General features: G+C 34.4%; 1 protein-coding gene across 1 annotated transcript; it reads left to right on the plus strand.

The window, feature by feature from the left end:
• Window positions 1-4407: 4407 nt before the first annotated feature.
• On the plus strand, window positions 4408-14784 carry LOC137581121 (lipase 3). Its single transcript, XM_068295291.1, has 5 exons — window positions 4408-5035; window positions 12166-12343; window positions 12406-12767; window positions 12832-12990; window positions 13900-14784. Exons 1-5 carry the CDS (start codon window positions 4793-4795, stop codon window positions 14590-14592), a joined length of 1635 nt encoding a protein of 544 aa, XP_068151392.1. The 5' UTR covers window positions 4408-4792; the 3' UTR covers window positions 14593-14784.
• Window positions 14785-16198: the final 1414 nt, after the last annotated feature.

The raw sequence follows: 16198 nt of genomic DNA on the forward strand, positions 1-16198 counted from the left end.
GACAAAGCAACTTTGTTTGTGTTTTAAGGCATTTTGAGTTGGTTAAATTAGATTTATTTGTGATGGATGAATATCAATCAATTCAACTCAATTCAGAAGTGTAATATTTTTGCACTTGCAATGGCTTGTCATCAAATATTCGCCTGAATAGGTTTAATTAATTAATTATAGTTAGAGTATTTCAACTTTGTTAATTTTGCATCAAAAATTTTATTTTTATATATTCGGTTTTTTTTTTTTGTTTTTGTTTTTAATGGCGACAAAAAAAAGTCAGTCGGTGAGTTTTATTTATTTTTCTTGCGTTTTTCGCTTTTCCAGCCAGCAGCAAGTGTGGGGGCTTTCCACAGCAGCAGCAGCAGCAGCAACAACAACAACATTGAAAAACAGAAAATGTTGGTAAATGTGTCATGGTGGCAAAGCAACAGCAACAGCAACATTTGTGTTGCTTTTTGTGTTCCTGTTTACATTTCTTGCAATATTTTGAAAACAACACAACAAAAAAAAAAAAAAATGATTTTTTCTTTCTCTTTTTTTTTTTTGAGCCGGTTTTTGGTTGTTGTCTTACAAATGACACATTTCTGGCCCGAGTAAGGTGGATTCAAGTTGTTTACTTTTTTATTTTGATTTACCAATTCTAATCAAAGTCCAAAAATATTAAGATATTACGTTCCCTTTTGACCCATGAAGTTTGGACCATATCTATTCTCAGTGTCTGTCTCTGTCTGGGATCAAGTGCCATAAATTTCCTGCATAAACTAAGCATAACCAAAAGGTCAAGTACCATTAAATTGTTAACCCAACAATTAAGTCACTCCAGACTTAAACAAAAGAGAGAAAAAAGAGAGTCATTTCATATGGAAATGAGCTGCTGAGCAACAACCGCAAAGTATGTCAGCCAACAACAAAAACTACAGCAACAAATTATTACTGTGAAGGCCAAAAAGAGGATTTAACCAGATGGTTTGAATGAGCTAAGCCATATTGGCTAGTTTTATACCCTTATAAGTTTTGGAGAGGTCAAAAGACAAAAAGAGATACAATTTCCCAAGTCTATACACTGAGAAAGAGTAGCCCAAAGGAGACTCTAATTAAATGGCCTATTATGTGGCTAGAAAGAAAGTTGTGACTTTAGTATCTTTGATTTTGAAATGATATTGCCAAAACAATCTTCATAAATTTGTTAAAGAAGTTCTGATAACTTTGAGTTAGATGAGTACAAATAGTTTTTATTTAAGTAAACTTTATCTTTCCTTCATTTACAAGGGCTAGCCCAAAGTGTGTTAACCCTTTTCATGAAGGGTATGCAAGAGTGAGAAACAGGAGATGAAGAGTAAAAGAGATAGCTCAAACCAACATTGCACTTTCTGACTTCTTCTACTCTTTCCTTTACTTTTTTCATCATTTCTTTTTTTTGTTCAATGAACTACAAGACAAAGAGCAAACAAGAAAAAATATAAATATAAACAAGAGAGAGAAAAAAAATAAATTTACGAACAAACTCCACAGAAATTACAAAAAATTACAATAATAACAACAACGACGTAAGCCAAGTCATCTCTTAGTGACCTTGAGGAACTCCGTTATTGTTGCTGTTGGTCAAGTTTGGCTTGGCCTTAACCCATTTGCGGCGAACCAAATAAATCGACCGAACAAAAAATTTCCACAATTTATTGAAATTTGTTTGAGCCTTAATACAGGAAACTAAATTACATCCAATCAAAAACCACAAAGCTTATAGACCAATTGACTTAATGTGTCCTACAAATTATAAGTAATTTCTTGGGTTAAAACTTAAATCCTGGCAACTACTTTTAATAACTATATTTCGTTGGTATTGGAAATATTCTTTAAATGACTAAAGAACCATCAAATATATGGTGTAAATTTTAATTCCTCATTTACCTATAGAAATCCTAAAGTCAACTTCAAACTCTCCACACCGACGTACATAAATATAACAACTAAATTAACTAAATATTTGTAAAAATTGCAATTCTATTTTAGGTATCTAACTAAAAGCAGTTAAAATGTTGCAAGAATCTCAATGAGGCCCAAAGCAAAAACATAAAACGAAACTTTAGTTTCGGTGTCGGCAAAGTTAATTGCAATTGAACAAAAAACTACTCCATATAACCGCAACTGCTGCAATTATGATGCCATGCCACAAAGCAAAAAAGTTGATGTCCCTGCCCCTGCCACTGTGCCACTTGCCACTTACCTCTTACACGCAGAGCCAGAGTGTGTGGTGGCACGTGATCATGACATTCCATCCAAGACCAAGTTCCGATTCTGTCTCTCTGGCTGAAAATGGGATTATAGATTTCGCCTTGGCAAAATTGTTGGAGTCGAGTCTTTTTTTTTTTTTTTCTGTTTTGAGGTTTTCGGTTTTTGCTCGATGTTGAAAGAATCCATGTAAAAATGGTAATTGAATTTATGATTAATGTATATAACCCATGCCCAAATGTCATTGAGACAACAAATTGGCTCTGGCCAAGGTTAACCACAACTGCAGAAAGACGGCAGAAAATAAAAGAAGCGATCGAAACGATAAACGGGAAGAAAAATCATGGCAAAATAACCCAAACGATTAAATAATCCCCCCCACAAGATGGGAAACGACACATTCAGATAGCAAATACAAAATGACATGCAATCAAAACAAAATGGGTAACATTAAGATATGACAGAAATATTTTAGAGACAAGGCGAGGTGGGGAGAGTCAAACCAACAACACGAAATAAATTTTTGTTGCAATTTTTCAAAACGTAACCATTTCAACACCCCAAAAACGGGAGGGAGCCACAAACAAACCAACAAAAATAAAGTAAAAAAATATAAAAAACAATGAACAATTGCAATTACCTTGACGGCAGCAATTGAGAGGCAGCGTCGGCAGCGGCGGCGTCCAAAATCAAAAACCCGAACCAAAAAACGTAATCTGAATCCAAGTCAGTAAGGCAAATTTCAAACGTGCCACAACAGAAACAGAAATCAGAAAACAAACCGTTAGATAAACTCACCAAACACAAGCCCAGAGGCTGAGAAAAATCCACAAAAGAAAATAATGATGGAAACATTTCAACTCATGACTAACTTGGCACGCGCCAAAATACTCAAGAAAAGCCCCCAAAGAGCTCTCAACAAGTTCGATGCAAACACGATTCAGCCTCATACGACAGAGAGACTCAGGTGAGATCAGGTGGATGAAATTATCAGAAATTAAATTGCATAAAGAAACGTTAAAACTTTGACTAAAGTTTTTAGTTAAAATTGTTTAGAAAATGTTCCAATTTCATGTTATAAAGAATTTTGTTAAGAATTACAGTCTTTCAAAAGGCTTAATTAATATTTTGGAATACTCATAGTGAATACCCAACTTTCAAGAATTCACCTGAAATCCTTTTTAAGTTAATTGATATTTGTTATTTTACTTTAGCTTTATTATTATTATTATTAATAGCAGAGAATGATAAGTACTCAAGATCATCCAATAACCTTCGACTCTTTAGAATATTTTAGAATAATGGAGTCGCCAGACCGAAAATTCCAAAATTCCTAATTGAAGCTTGTTTAATATATATATATTTTTATAATTTTTGCATCTTACTATAAACATTAACAAATTTTAATTATTACACAAACATTTTAAGCTATTTTCGATCTATTTAAAGCCAATATTGAATATTTTCCACCAATGTTGTTAGAAAAAATAAATTTTGTTGGTCATATTTCTCATTCGACTAAATCACGGCACAAAATCTAGATTGAAACTTCGACAGTCACTTAAAATGCAAAAACGCAAAAAAAAAAATCCATCATAAATGACATTGGCCACCCACATCCTTTTAGAGTTACTCAAACAAAATCATGTCTGAAGGTATTTGTTTAAATGTTCAAAGTTAAATAAGTTATCATAAAATATTGATCTATTTTCCATACAGATTACCTTAAAAAATTGATATTGTTTTTCTCAAAAAAAAAACAAAACTTACCATCCTCACACACAATCCACAATGAAATCCAACAAGTTGTATGCGTGCTAAGTCTAGTTTGCTCTTTATATACATATGGAGGTATGCATTAGGGTGGTTCAAGAAAAAAAACACGAAAATACGCACAAAAACACGTATACGCAGGGTGGGTCAGCTGCTAAGAAAAGTAGATTTTTCAAAATAATCATTAAAAATCAAATAAATTAGTTGCCAAAACTGTAAAAAAAGAACTTAGAAACTCAATACTAAACAGATTATTTCAAAGCGAATCTTAAGTATTTATCTTGTACTTGCAGTAGCCGAGACAACGTGTTGAGCCCACCTTAAACCACAAACCGAAATCAAACAAGTTGCCAGCTACCTAAACCTAGCTCAAGACTTCAATGATCGAGCTCACATACAGTTGAGTGACGAAGCTCAGACGAGACGGTTATACAGCGATCCGCGTGGATGTTTTCTCTAAAACAAGAAAAGAAAATCAATCAACGATTTGTCCTAAACAAGTGGCGGTTATTTCGTAAATTCTTAGAAAACGTAGAAAAATCTGCATAACATTTGTGACGAAAGCAACGACTTATGGTGCCACAGAGCAAGAGAGAAAAGGAGAGCCATATTAAATAAAGTGTGTGTGCCAGAGAAATAGTGTGAGAGGAAAAAAAAAGTTAATGACGACGTAACCGTTACGCTTAAGTGCCAAGCTGCCACAAGTTTGTTGCATTTGCCAATTTTTTTTAGGCTCCCCTTTCCCCCACCTCCTCGTCCACCTTTGTCTTGTTTGTCTTTGTTCCCACCTGCTCCGATGTTTTGGCCTAGTGACAACAGCTGGAGGAGACGCCTTTTGTGCTCTCTACTATTGCATTGTTTGATTGCCCTACAAAATTGTGGGCCGGCCAATGCGTTTACCATACTCTCGCCCTTTAGCTATACATCGCTCAGTTTTAAGAATCTTCTCAATTCCGTATTGCTATCGAGTAATGCCAATCTAGCTGGAGCTGGACGCAATCTTAAATCGGATGTCTTGGAAGATGCTTCACTCATAACGGTAAGTCATTTCATTGAGCGGAACTTCTATTCAAAAAGCCATATTTTCTATGTCACTTTTTACACTTTTCACTTGCTATAGAAAGAAAGTTTTTTTTCTTTATTCTGTATTCTTTTTTTTTTCGTCTCCCAGTTCATTGACATTTTCTGGGTGATAACTTTATTTTGATAATGCCCGCTCAGCACGTGAAGTTGGCTAAGCCTTTTTTTATGACCAACTAACATGACTAACTGCAGTTGCCGCTAGGAAAGCCAAAAAAAACCGGGGGGTAAGGGCAATTGCATTAGGTTGAAGGGAGTACCAGGGAAACTGTCGTAACGCGTGTGAATTTTGTTGACTTTTTATGGCTGTTGATAATGCTTGATTTCGACTTTATTGAGTGACCTAACCCACAGCCTTTAAAATACAAAAAAAAACCTGCGTAAGAGTTGAAATATCTACTAAAACTTTAATTGTTAAGAAATGCAATGAGAGAAAGAGAGTGATATAATCGAAGGTATGAGTGTAATGCTATCGAAATTCAGATACGCCTGAGTGCCAATACGTTCTGTCAGCTAATACATGAATGAAAATAAATTAAAATTTCCTAAAAGTTAATAAAATTTCATTCATAAAAATATTAAACTAAAATCTATCAACCTTTTAAAGAAACAACTTCAAGGCACTTATAGATTTTTAATTAGATGAACTTATGTAATAAAGGAAGTGTCTTATATTCAATTGTAGAATGTTAAATATAATAACAAGAGCATTTAATAAAGATTTATAAGAAGTGATTTCAATAATTTTGTTTTTGGATATCTGCTAAATTACTCACTTTTTTATTAAATTATTAAAAAATGCAATTGGATGCTGTTTTTATAAAGTTTCAAGCAAAGTTTTCAACACCTCAATGACATTAATTTACAAAACTTTTTGCTTTCCTTGCCAAATGCAATGCGGAAATCTTTAAATTCAAATTAAGGCAAAACGTGTAAGAAAAAAAAAAATAAACAACCTATTTCTTCTGTTTTTTTGAATATTTGCCAAAACAAAGGCACGGCAAACGAAATCAAAGCAAACCAAGTCAAGCCGAGCCGAAAACAAAAACCAAAATCAAATGCCCAAAAGACAAAAAGAAAAAAAAAGGAAAAAACTATTTCCTTATTGTGGCGATTAGAGTAAGGCATTACTTTAGTGACATTTGACATGGATGAGGGGGTGTAAAGGAAATGGGTGGCGGGGACGAGGCGGGGGGAGTCTGTTTGCATGTTAACCCATATTTCAAAGTCAGTCAGGTATTGTCATTGCTTGAAACGTGGTCAAGTTAGCCTAATTGCATAGTGATTACTGTTAAAGTATTTGACAAATTTTCAATTTGTTGGCCATAAAGAGGTGTATCTGGCTTACTATCACTCACTCACTCTTTCTCTCTTTGTCTCTTTGTCTGTCTTAAATGTTTGATTATGCAATTTGGCAACGTGCAGAAATTGTTAAAGTTTTTGTTTTTTTTTTCTGTTTCTTTATGTTTTTTATTGTAGTTCGTTTCGGTTACATTGACCAGGCCCAAACCCAAACTCAAACTCAAACCCGAGCCCAAGCCCAAGCCCATGACTTTGCATAAGATTCACTTTTTTCCACTGTAGTTCGTTGACAATTTCTGTGTCTTTTTGGCCTGTCTGTCTGCATAACAACAACCACAATGGCAATAGCAACTATCACGAATCACGTAAATCGCATAAATTACATTACGTTATATGTCTCTCAGTGTCTCTCAGTTGTTAATAATTTCAGTTGTTAACTCTGTTTTTGGTTGGTTTATTGGCTTTAGCAATTTTCACCCCATCCAAACTGTTTGTTGACCCGCCCAAAGTGGTACCCATTTTCTTGCCACCCTCTCCCAAAAAAAAAAAAAACTAAACAAAATTGGGTAATCATTGTAAATAAAGTGTGTGAATTGTTGTTCAAATCTTCAAGACATTTGTTAATACCATATTTAGTTGGTAAAAAATTATTATGTGAACGGAAATTAAAATGATCTAAATTTGAGTTAAGGTAGCTCCCATCTCAGCTCAAGGTTAATTTCAAAATTAGATTCAAAAGTTATAAATCATGTTATTCCATTCAAACAATTGAACTCTTTGTTAATTTCGTTACAATTTTATGGAAATGTCATATTCAATTTGTTTAAAAAAATCTTAGCAATTCGCCTTCACCTAAAAAATGGCCATCAATCAGTCAATCAATTGGCATTTGCTCTAGATCAAACCGGCAAATCAAAGCACACAAGTTCAAATGTGATTAACCTTTAAGACAGACTTTTTCAGTGGTTTGCTTTCGGTGTCATTAAAACGATGTCAGTTTGGTCTAATAAAACGGGCAAACTGGTTAAAATCGAGCCCACGATCTCTTTGAACAGATCGAGACGCTTCGAACGGCAATTCAGTCTATAGTAATAATAATAATAACAATGATGATGATGATGATGATGTCGATCGGCAGCATCGGATATCGAATCGAAGTCATTATCAAGGTCAGTTACAAAATGAGCACTACCAATTTTGAGGTTGGTAGCGTTGACAGGCCTCAACTCAAGTCAACTCAAGCTCAGCTCAGCTCAACAGCTCGACATCAACAAGTCAAACAAAAAGCAAAAGTGTTTTATGCAAATGAAGCCCAAGACAAACACAAATAAGACAAACTACAAATCACAGACAGCAAAATAAAAAAAAAAGTTGACACTAAAAATTTGCATTGAAATGACAACATTGGAAGGCGATTTCGGTACTAAAGATGGCAGATGAAAGATCACATGCAACGCCCAAAATGTCTTTGCATGAATATCACTTGAAATCGTTTTTGATTTTAATACCCTGTGACCTTTCAGGCAATTGGGTGTATGGAGATTGTTGTTACTTGAGTACTTCATTATTAAGTAGGTACTTGTAATCAGTAAAGCTGATCGATGATATATCATTATTGCTAGCAATCAGTAAACTTGAAGAGCAAGACAGTTAGTTAGTTGTTTTCTCGATGTCAGTTTTAAGTCTCATTTGAACTTGTTCGGACGGTGAATAGCAGTCGCAATAATGAGAGCTAGAGGTGAACTAATTAGGCATTCAGACTGAATGCTAGTTCAATACGAAATAAAAGTAGAACAGAAATATTTAAGTATTAGGTATTCTATAAGTATCTGTAAAGTGAATATCGTGAACGAAGTAGTTCAGATTGGTTTGATTTTGTTGGATATAGGCATACATTTATTCAATTTATGTTCATTTGTTAAAAATCATTCCATGTTCTAGGTAAAGTTAATAAAAAATTCATTAACTGCTGCAGCTAACTTTACAATATTTGGTATATTTCGATGTTTTCTCCAAAGGTTTCATCTATTTCCTAAAAGGTATACAAAGGTCGAAAGCCTCTAACTTACAGCACGAATGTTTTTTATACTTCACCAATTAGCATGGACACAAACCGCACAAATTAGTGGGTCATGATTGAGTTTGAGTTTCGAATTGTCAGTTTTTGTAGGTGCTAATCAAGTTTTTGCTACCAAAAAAAAAAAAAAAACTATGAAAAAAGAGAAACATATTCAGTTAGTGAAACAGTAAAAGCCATAAAAATGAAACGCGGCTAAAACTCGGCGATGAATAAAAAACGAAAGAAAAACAAAAAAAAAAAAAGGCAAACAAAATATCTTTCATATTGGCATAGGTCGGCGACGTTGTCTCTCTCTCTCTCTTTTCTCGTCGCTCGTTTACTTTATTTATTTAATTATAGTTTTTCCAACATTTTGTTATCTTTGTTATTATTGTTTGTTTTTATTTTTTTGTTTGTGTTTACTTTGTGTGTGTAAATTGGCGTAAAAATAAACATTTCAATATTCTTCGATTATTTACATGAATTTAGTTTTTGCATCAACATAAATAAACATGAAATTGTTCACTTTTTCGCCTCATATTTTTATACATTTCGAATCAATCAAATTTATTGAACTATGCCACAATACGTTTCAATTAGTGTTTTTGATTGAGTTCCACAAAACAAATACAAATGTGCAATAAAATATTTAAGGCCAAATTGTACGCCAATCAAACAATTGTAAATGGTTAACCAATTGTTCAGTTACTTTATTCATTCTGATTGAGTTAAAGGCAGTGAAAACTGAAAACTAAAGCAGTGATATCTTTGTTTTTCAGATCGAATGAAGTTTCAGAGCTAAGGATGTAGTTTTCCTTTAGTATAATACTCTACTAAGGAGTCTCGCTTATAACATTAGTCCAGACATTTATTTTAAAACTTTAAATAGGAAGTTTGAAAAATTTGGATTAACCCTGGTAGCTTTCACTTTCCAAATGATTTCAGAACTTGTGTTGCGAATTTCCTTAGCGTTAGCTGGACTTTTAAGTCCATGACAGAAAAGCCTTTATGTACTTTATAACCTGAAAAGTTTATGGCCTAAACAACAATAATTTAATAATTTATATAAATTAAAAGTAATCTCGCACCTTAAAAACTCCAAAGAAAAAAGAGTGTGAAGATTTATTTTCAACCATAAACAAAAAAAACTACAAAGTTTGTTAAAAAATATGAAAATATGAAAAAGAAAACATAAATTTCAGCTGTGTGACTTTTTATTGCCAAACATTTTTGTTGTCTTTCACAATTTGTGGGCTTGCATTTTGTTGCATCTGTTTCGGGTTGCCTTTTTTCTCTCTCCTCCATCTTTCGCACTGTTGGCCAAAAATTTTTTTGCACAGAAAAGTGTGTCAAACCGACAAACAAAATGTTAATGTTTATTTTGATAATGCTGTAACGTGTTTTTTTTTGTGATTTCTTGCTTCTCTTTATTCATTCTTCAAACAAAGGAATTCGGAAATTTAGCCACAAAACTGATATACATATATGCGTACAAAGTGGGAATAGATAGATCCCGGAAGATTATTTCAGAGCACTGAACTTTAAATACCCTTACTAAGGTTGATATCACACCTGCAATCAATCAATGTAGGTTGGATCCTTACATCTTCAGTCTTAAATTCTAGGGAACAAAAAAGCAAAAGATCACTCTCAGTTTATATTTAAACTGCCCAGAGGAAGATTTTGATACAGATTGATAGGTTAAAGAATTCATTTACAAACATCTTATTATCATCATAATACCCAAGCTCTGGAAGGGTGTTAAAATTGAAATATTTCACCGAATTACTTGTGGGCTGCGTACCACTTCCTCATCATATGTTGGTGGGGTCTAATCCCCCTTCTTCCAACGAACGACCACCGACTGCGGACCACCTTGCCAGACCTAGCGAGCCGGCAAAGTCAGTTGGCCAATTGCAATTGTATTTTTGGCTTTGTTTATATTCCACACAATTTGCTGCCAAGGTTAATTAAAATGCCGAACAGCTTCTCTCCCTCTCTTTTTATCACTACCTCTACCTCTCTCTCGCAATCGCTTTACTTCTCTGACTTTTCATTTTATTTTTGGATTATTTGTGTAATCGCGTGTTTATAACTTTATTTTTCTCGGACTATTTCATTGATGGCTTATATAACTCCCTAAACTTATCAAAATAATCACGAAAAAGTTGAAAACTATAAAAAAAAAAAACTAGCCGGAAAATGTTGATATTTTTATTTTCGATTTTTTGTTTGATGTTTGTATGTTATGTGTCTATGCTGTCATACAGTGCGTATGATAAATACGTGATTGAAATATTCAATTTATGAAATTCTTTAATCTTGCACGATCATAATGCTTTATAATAACTTGAATATTACTATACTCTATGATTGAGTGAAAGAGTATTTGAAAGGTTTCAGAAAGAGAGATTACTTAAGTTTTAATATTTGAACAGTTTAGTTGGAACATTGACGAAAGAGTTCCCTTAGTCTGTGTCACCCATTCTTATGTTGAGTATAATTAAATAATTACTACATTACTAAGTTTGTTTGTATAGTTTAGATTCTGCTTTTATCTAGAACGTTGATCGCTTCATGACCCTAACATCGGTGACTAAAATTTATGCTCTAGTTATTGCAACAATAGAAAGTAATGCCAAACTAATTGGAATCTAAGACTTGAATTAGATGTCATGCTTCTCTACAGGGTATGACGAAATCAACCACAATTCGAATTGTCTTACATTTTATGTGTGTTAATAAAGAAAGCTTTTTATTAAGGCACGTGTTTGCGGTTTCAGACATCAGATAAGCCACAAATATAGTTATGAATAACTTAATTGTGTAATTAGAAAGGAAGTAAACGAATTCTAAATATCCTAGAAAACAAGTTGTTAAAATAAGTGAAAGAGTTTGTTCTTCTTAAATGATTATTTGATTATATTATAAGAAAATTTTAATAAAAATAAGTTAAAGTTTAGTTATTTGTACATACAAATTCTTTTTTTTATCATCTTGATCTAAATGTTAAAAGCTATTATTGCCTAAACTTAATAAATTTCAAATATCGATCTATAGAAATTTTGCCAAAGATTTTAATTTATTTAATGCACTCTAGCTAAGTAGAAATTTCCAACTTAAGCGTATTTGTAAACTAATTTTTTATATAAACTAATATTTGCTATGAAAATGATGGTGAATCGTTTTGGCCCTAAAAACTCATTTAACTCTTGAGACATACCATTTGCATTTGCCCTCCAATCCCCTCCTCTTCCACACTGCCTTACCATATTTGCTTTTTGCTACCATAAACAATTTACTTAGCCCCCTCTCTGTCTTTCCGTCTGTCTCTCTGGTATCCTACCACAAACAACATCATCGTAGTCTGGTAGTCGTCGTCGTCATCATCTGTTTAACTTGATTAACTTGTTGATGCCACAAATTAAAATTCATTAGGCCAAAATGACTGTGGTTAAAGCTGCAGACAACGTGGATGACTATGATTATAATGATGATGATGATGATGATGATGCTGAAAGAGCTAGAGTTAGAGTCACGGGTTCTTCTTTCACCTGAAGCTAACCACTGAACTATGCAAATTGAAAACAGCAGAAGAAAAGCAAAAAAAAAGAAGAGAACAGAGAATGAAACCAAAACAAGCACAGAAAGAAACTCAATTTCACACTATGTTGATTTAGATCGATCCTAACACCTATCCCCCCCATTTTATGTTTTGTCTTCTTCAGCCAAAGTTAATACGCAAATATGGTTATCCCTCGGAAACGCATACGATATATACAAAAGATGGCTATATACTGGAAATGCATCGTATACCCAAGAAGGGAGCTCAACCGGTGCTCTTGATGCATGGCATATTGGATACATCGGCCACTTGGGTGCTAATGGGACCCAAATCGGGCTTGGGTAAGCTCAAATTAACAAGTAATTAATCAAATTTTCTAAAGATTATTCTAAATCTCTTTAAGGTTACATGCTCTCCGATTTGGGCTACGATGTTTGGATGGGCAATTCGCGGGGTAATCGCTATTCGAAGAATCATACAAGTTTGAATAGTGATTATCAGGAGTTCTGGGATTTCACATTCCATGAGATGGGCAAATATGATTTACCAGCTAATATTGATTATATTTTGAGTAAAACTGGATATGAGCAATTGCATTATATTGGTCACTCTCAGGGTACGGCCATATTTTGGGTCCTATGCTCGGAACAACCAGCTTATACACAGAAAATTCTCTCAATGCACGCCCTGGCCCCGATTGCCTACATACACGATATGAAGAGTCCTCTGTTTCGTACTTTGGTTCTTTTCTTGGACTTTTTAACGGTAATTCAATGGACTTTAATGAGAAATTGTGTGTTGCAAGTGGTTTGTGTTTTCTTTCTTTTAGGCTGCCACCAGAATGCTTCGCATCACCGAATTTATGCCAAATACCAAATTCTTAGTGGATCATAGTCAGGTTGTATGCCACGATAATGCCATGACGCAGGATGTGTGTTCGAATATTTTGTTTTTAGTTGCCGGCTACAATTCGGAGCAGTTGAATAAGGTAAAAAAAGCTCACCTCGTTTTCTTTGTTTCCATCAGCAATCAGTCACGGAATTGCTTACGATTATTTACTCGTTTCTCCATAACAGGAGAACTTATACTGAACCAATTCTTAAATAATTAAATATCATAATTATTCTCCAATACCCGATTGCCTAATTAGCACACTTGTTCATCCGAAATTGCTTAATAATTAGACACTTTCTGTAAGAATTGAACAACACACCAATTCGTACTCACACGCCTCACTGAACTCTTAACCTGAACTTAGACTATGTTTCCATGCATGTGTGCCCACACCCACGCTCCTCTCCACTGGGTGAATTGTTGCCTCCAACGATGAGGACAAGGGTTCATGTTAGGTCACAGAGTAGCACCTAATTTGCATGCATTGTCGCCGTATCGCCTCCACCTCCACTTGTGCCATCGCTCCACTCCACGTGGACCCAGTTAATTATGCCAATTTCGAACAACAATGAGAATAACAAGAAGTTGTACCCAACAACCTTCCATCACCGATTCCCCCTGGTCCTCGTAATGGGAACATAGATAATGGCATAGTAAGCCCACCTACCTGACTTCGATTCATGTAATTCAAGTTACATAGGGGTCGCGGAGGCGAGGCTTCGGCTTCACGAGGGCAACGGATTGCAAATTTTGTGGGTGAACAATGAATTGTACGAAATCTGCGGGTGTTTAACTTTGCGGTCAATTATTGCGTTTGGGGATTTTGGGTTGAGTATAGGTCAGGGATAAATATGTAACTGCTAAACATTCAGGGGATTATCTGTCTCTATTCTAAATTGTAAAGACAGAATAATCGCAGATTGTGATACAACCAAAAGAAGAATTCTAAAGGCAAGGATTTGAAAACGTTTTACACTAACTTTACTCAACTTCATTTTTGTAGACCATGTTGCCGGTAATGCTGAGCCACACACCATCCGGTGCCTCCATTAAGCAGCTGGAACATTTTGGACAATTGATGAAATCGGGACATTTTCGTAAATTTGATCGTGGCTATTTGCGTAATCAATTGGAATATAATCGCATAACACCGCCGGACTATGATCTATCGCGTGTGAAGGTGCCAGTGGCACTTTACTACTCGGTCAATGATCTATTGGTGTCGACAACTGGGGTGGATCGTTTGGCCCGCGAGCTGCCCAATGTTGTGGACAAGTATTTGGTGCCGATGGAGAAATTTAATCATTTGGATTTCCTATGGGCCATTGATGTCAAACCTTTGGTCTATAATCGTCTGGTTAGGAATATACGTAGAGTGGAGAATCATAAAGCCAAATTAACGGCAAATTTAGCCCAATACCTGGCCATGCAATTTCAAAAGCGACAGCAAACCATACAAAATCAAATACAAAATTTACCACCAAATGTCCATCTGCCACACGGTCTAATGATGCTGAATCCAACAACAACAACAGCAACTACAACAACAACAGAAGTCACTACTCCAGCTTCTATAGAAACAACGGGGACAACAGAGGAACGGATTGAGGAAAGAATTCAAGACGACATCGTAAATCAAGAGGATGATGCTGATGTCTTAGCCACTACTTTGAGCAGCGAAATGATTACTGCGTGATGATTGCTGATGTCACAAATAAATTTTCAATTTTCATTTGACTGTGATGACCATTTTTTTTAATAACAACAACAACAACAAACAATTGTACGCTCTGATCCCAACATCCTTTTCAGGATGCATCAACTCAGGCACCTCCAAATAATCCCATATCATCATCATGACCTGGAACGATTAATCATCAAATTCAATAAGCAGTTCTTTTGTTCTGTTCTATTTTTAAATTTTTTATTTATATGTTGTACAAATTTATGAGTAAACTTTTTTTAAACATTACTATTAATAAATGATATTTTAAGCATATTAAACAAACACAACTGGATTATTTGCATTTGTATTAAGTACTTGAAAATTATTCTTTTATGATGTTAAAAAGTAGAATTAGTTGAGCAAAGAGCTTCCGGCAAACAATTCAAGTTTAATCAGTGATACTTTCTCTTACTTTTGGCACAAGATTAAGTACTTTTGAACAAACTACTGATAATAAATGAATCTTCCCATGTATTACTCGCAAACCTTATCTCAGCACACATTATTTGAAAGAAGCCTAGCCCATAATTCAATGAGTATTTCTAAATTGAAATCATTGCTTTTTTAGACTTTATCGCTGATGCGTCTGGCAAGTGGCAAACAATTTAGAATAAAATAATTAGAATTACTATACTTTCGAGAATGCTTTCTTTTTCTGGCCTGTTACTTTTTCTGGGATTCATGCAAATAAAAGCGACATCGTCTTTTGATATGAATGACTTTTGGGTAAGTGAAGAATTAAATAGTGAGAAGTGAAATTTATTCTGATTAATAATTGTGTTGATAGGATGATGGGATCATGTATCCCGAAGGGAATTTTCATGAACCCAATTGCTTGAAGTCGCTCAAGCCTCCACTAACTTACATAATCGAATTAATCGAGAAGATAAAATCAAACGAAGTGAAACAAAACGAAGAAGAAATAATTAAGATAGGGAGAGAATTAAGAATGAGTCAAGCTGATGAGCAACATACAACAATTCAAAATCTTCGACAAACAAATGAACATTTGCTGAAACTTATTGGTCAGTTAGTCAATGCAATTCATATTGGATCTTTAAATAAAACAGAAGAGGCTCAAGCCTATCAAATTCAGATGGGGAAATGCCAAAATGATCTATCAAACTTAAGAGTCAATTTGGAAAGAGAACTTAAGTCAAAAAGCCAGGAAGTGGAAAGTTGTAAATTACTAAAGGATAATATAGGCAACGATTTGAAAAATCTAAAATATCAAGTGTCATCATATAAACAAAAACTGGATGAAGCTCAAGATCAGATAGCACTTAAAAATAATTTAATTGAAAACCATTTAGTAAACTCATATGAAACTGAAAGCAAACTAATCGAATGCAGAGGAAAAATATCGACAACCGGTTGCAAAGGTCACTTATCGGGTTCTCATTTAATTGGCATTCCCAAAATGACTCCATTTTCTGCTCTCTGCAATGGAGATCTAGATGGAGGCGGGTGGATAGTTATCCAAAAGCGATTTGATGGTAGCGTAAACTTTAACAGAAGTTGGACTGAATTTCGTAATGGTTTTGGTCAATTAGATGGCGAATTTTTCATTGGCCTC

This window comes from Drosophila tropicalis, unplaced genomic scaffold (assembly GCF_018151085.1).
Source record: "Drosophila tropicalis isolate 14030-0801.00 unplaced genomic scaffold, ASM1815108v1 contig_845, whole genome shotgun sequence".
Lineage (NCBI taxonomy): Eukaryota > Metazoa > Arthropoda > Insecta > Diptera > Drosophilidae > Drosophila > Drosophila tropicalis.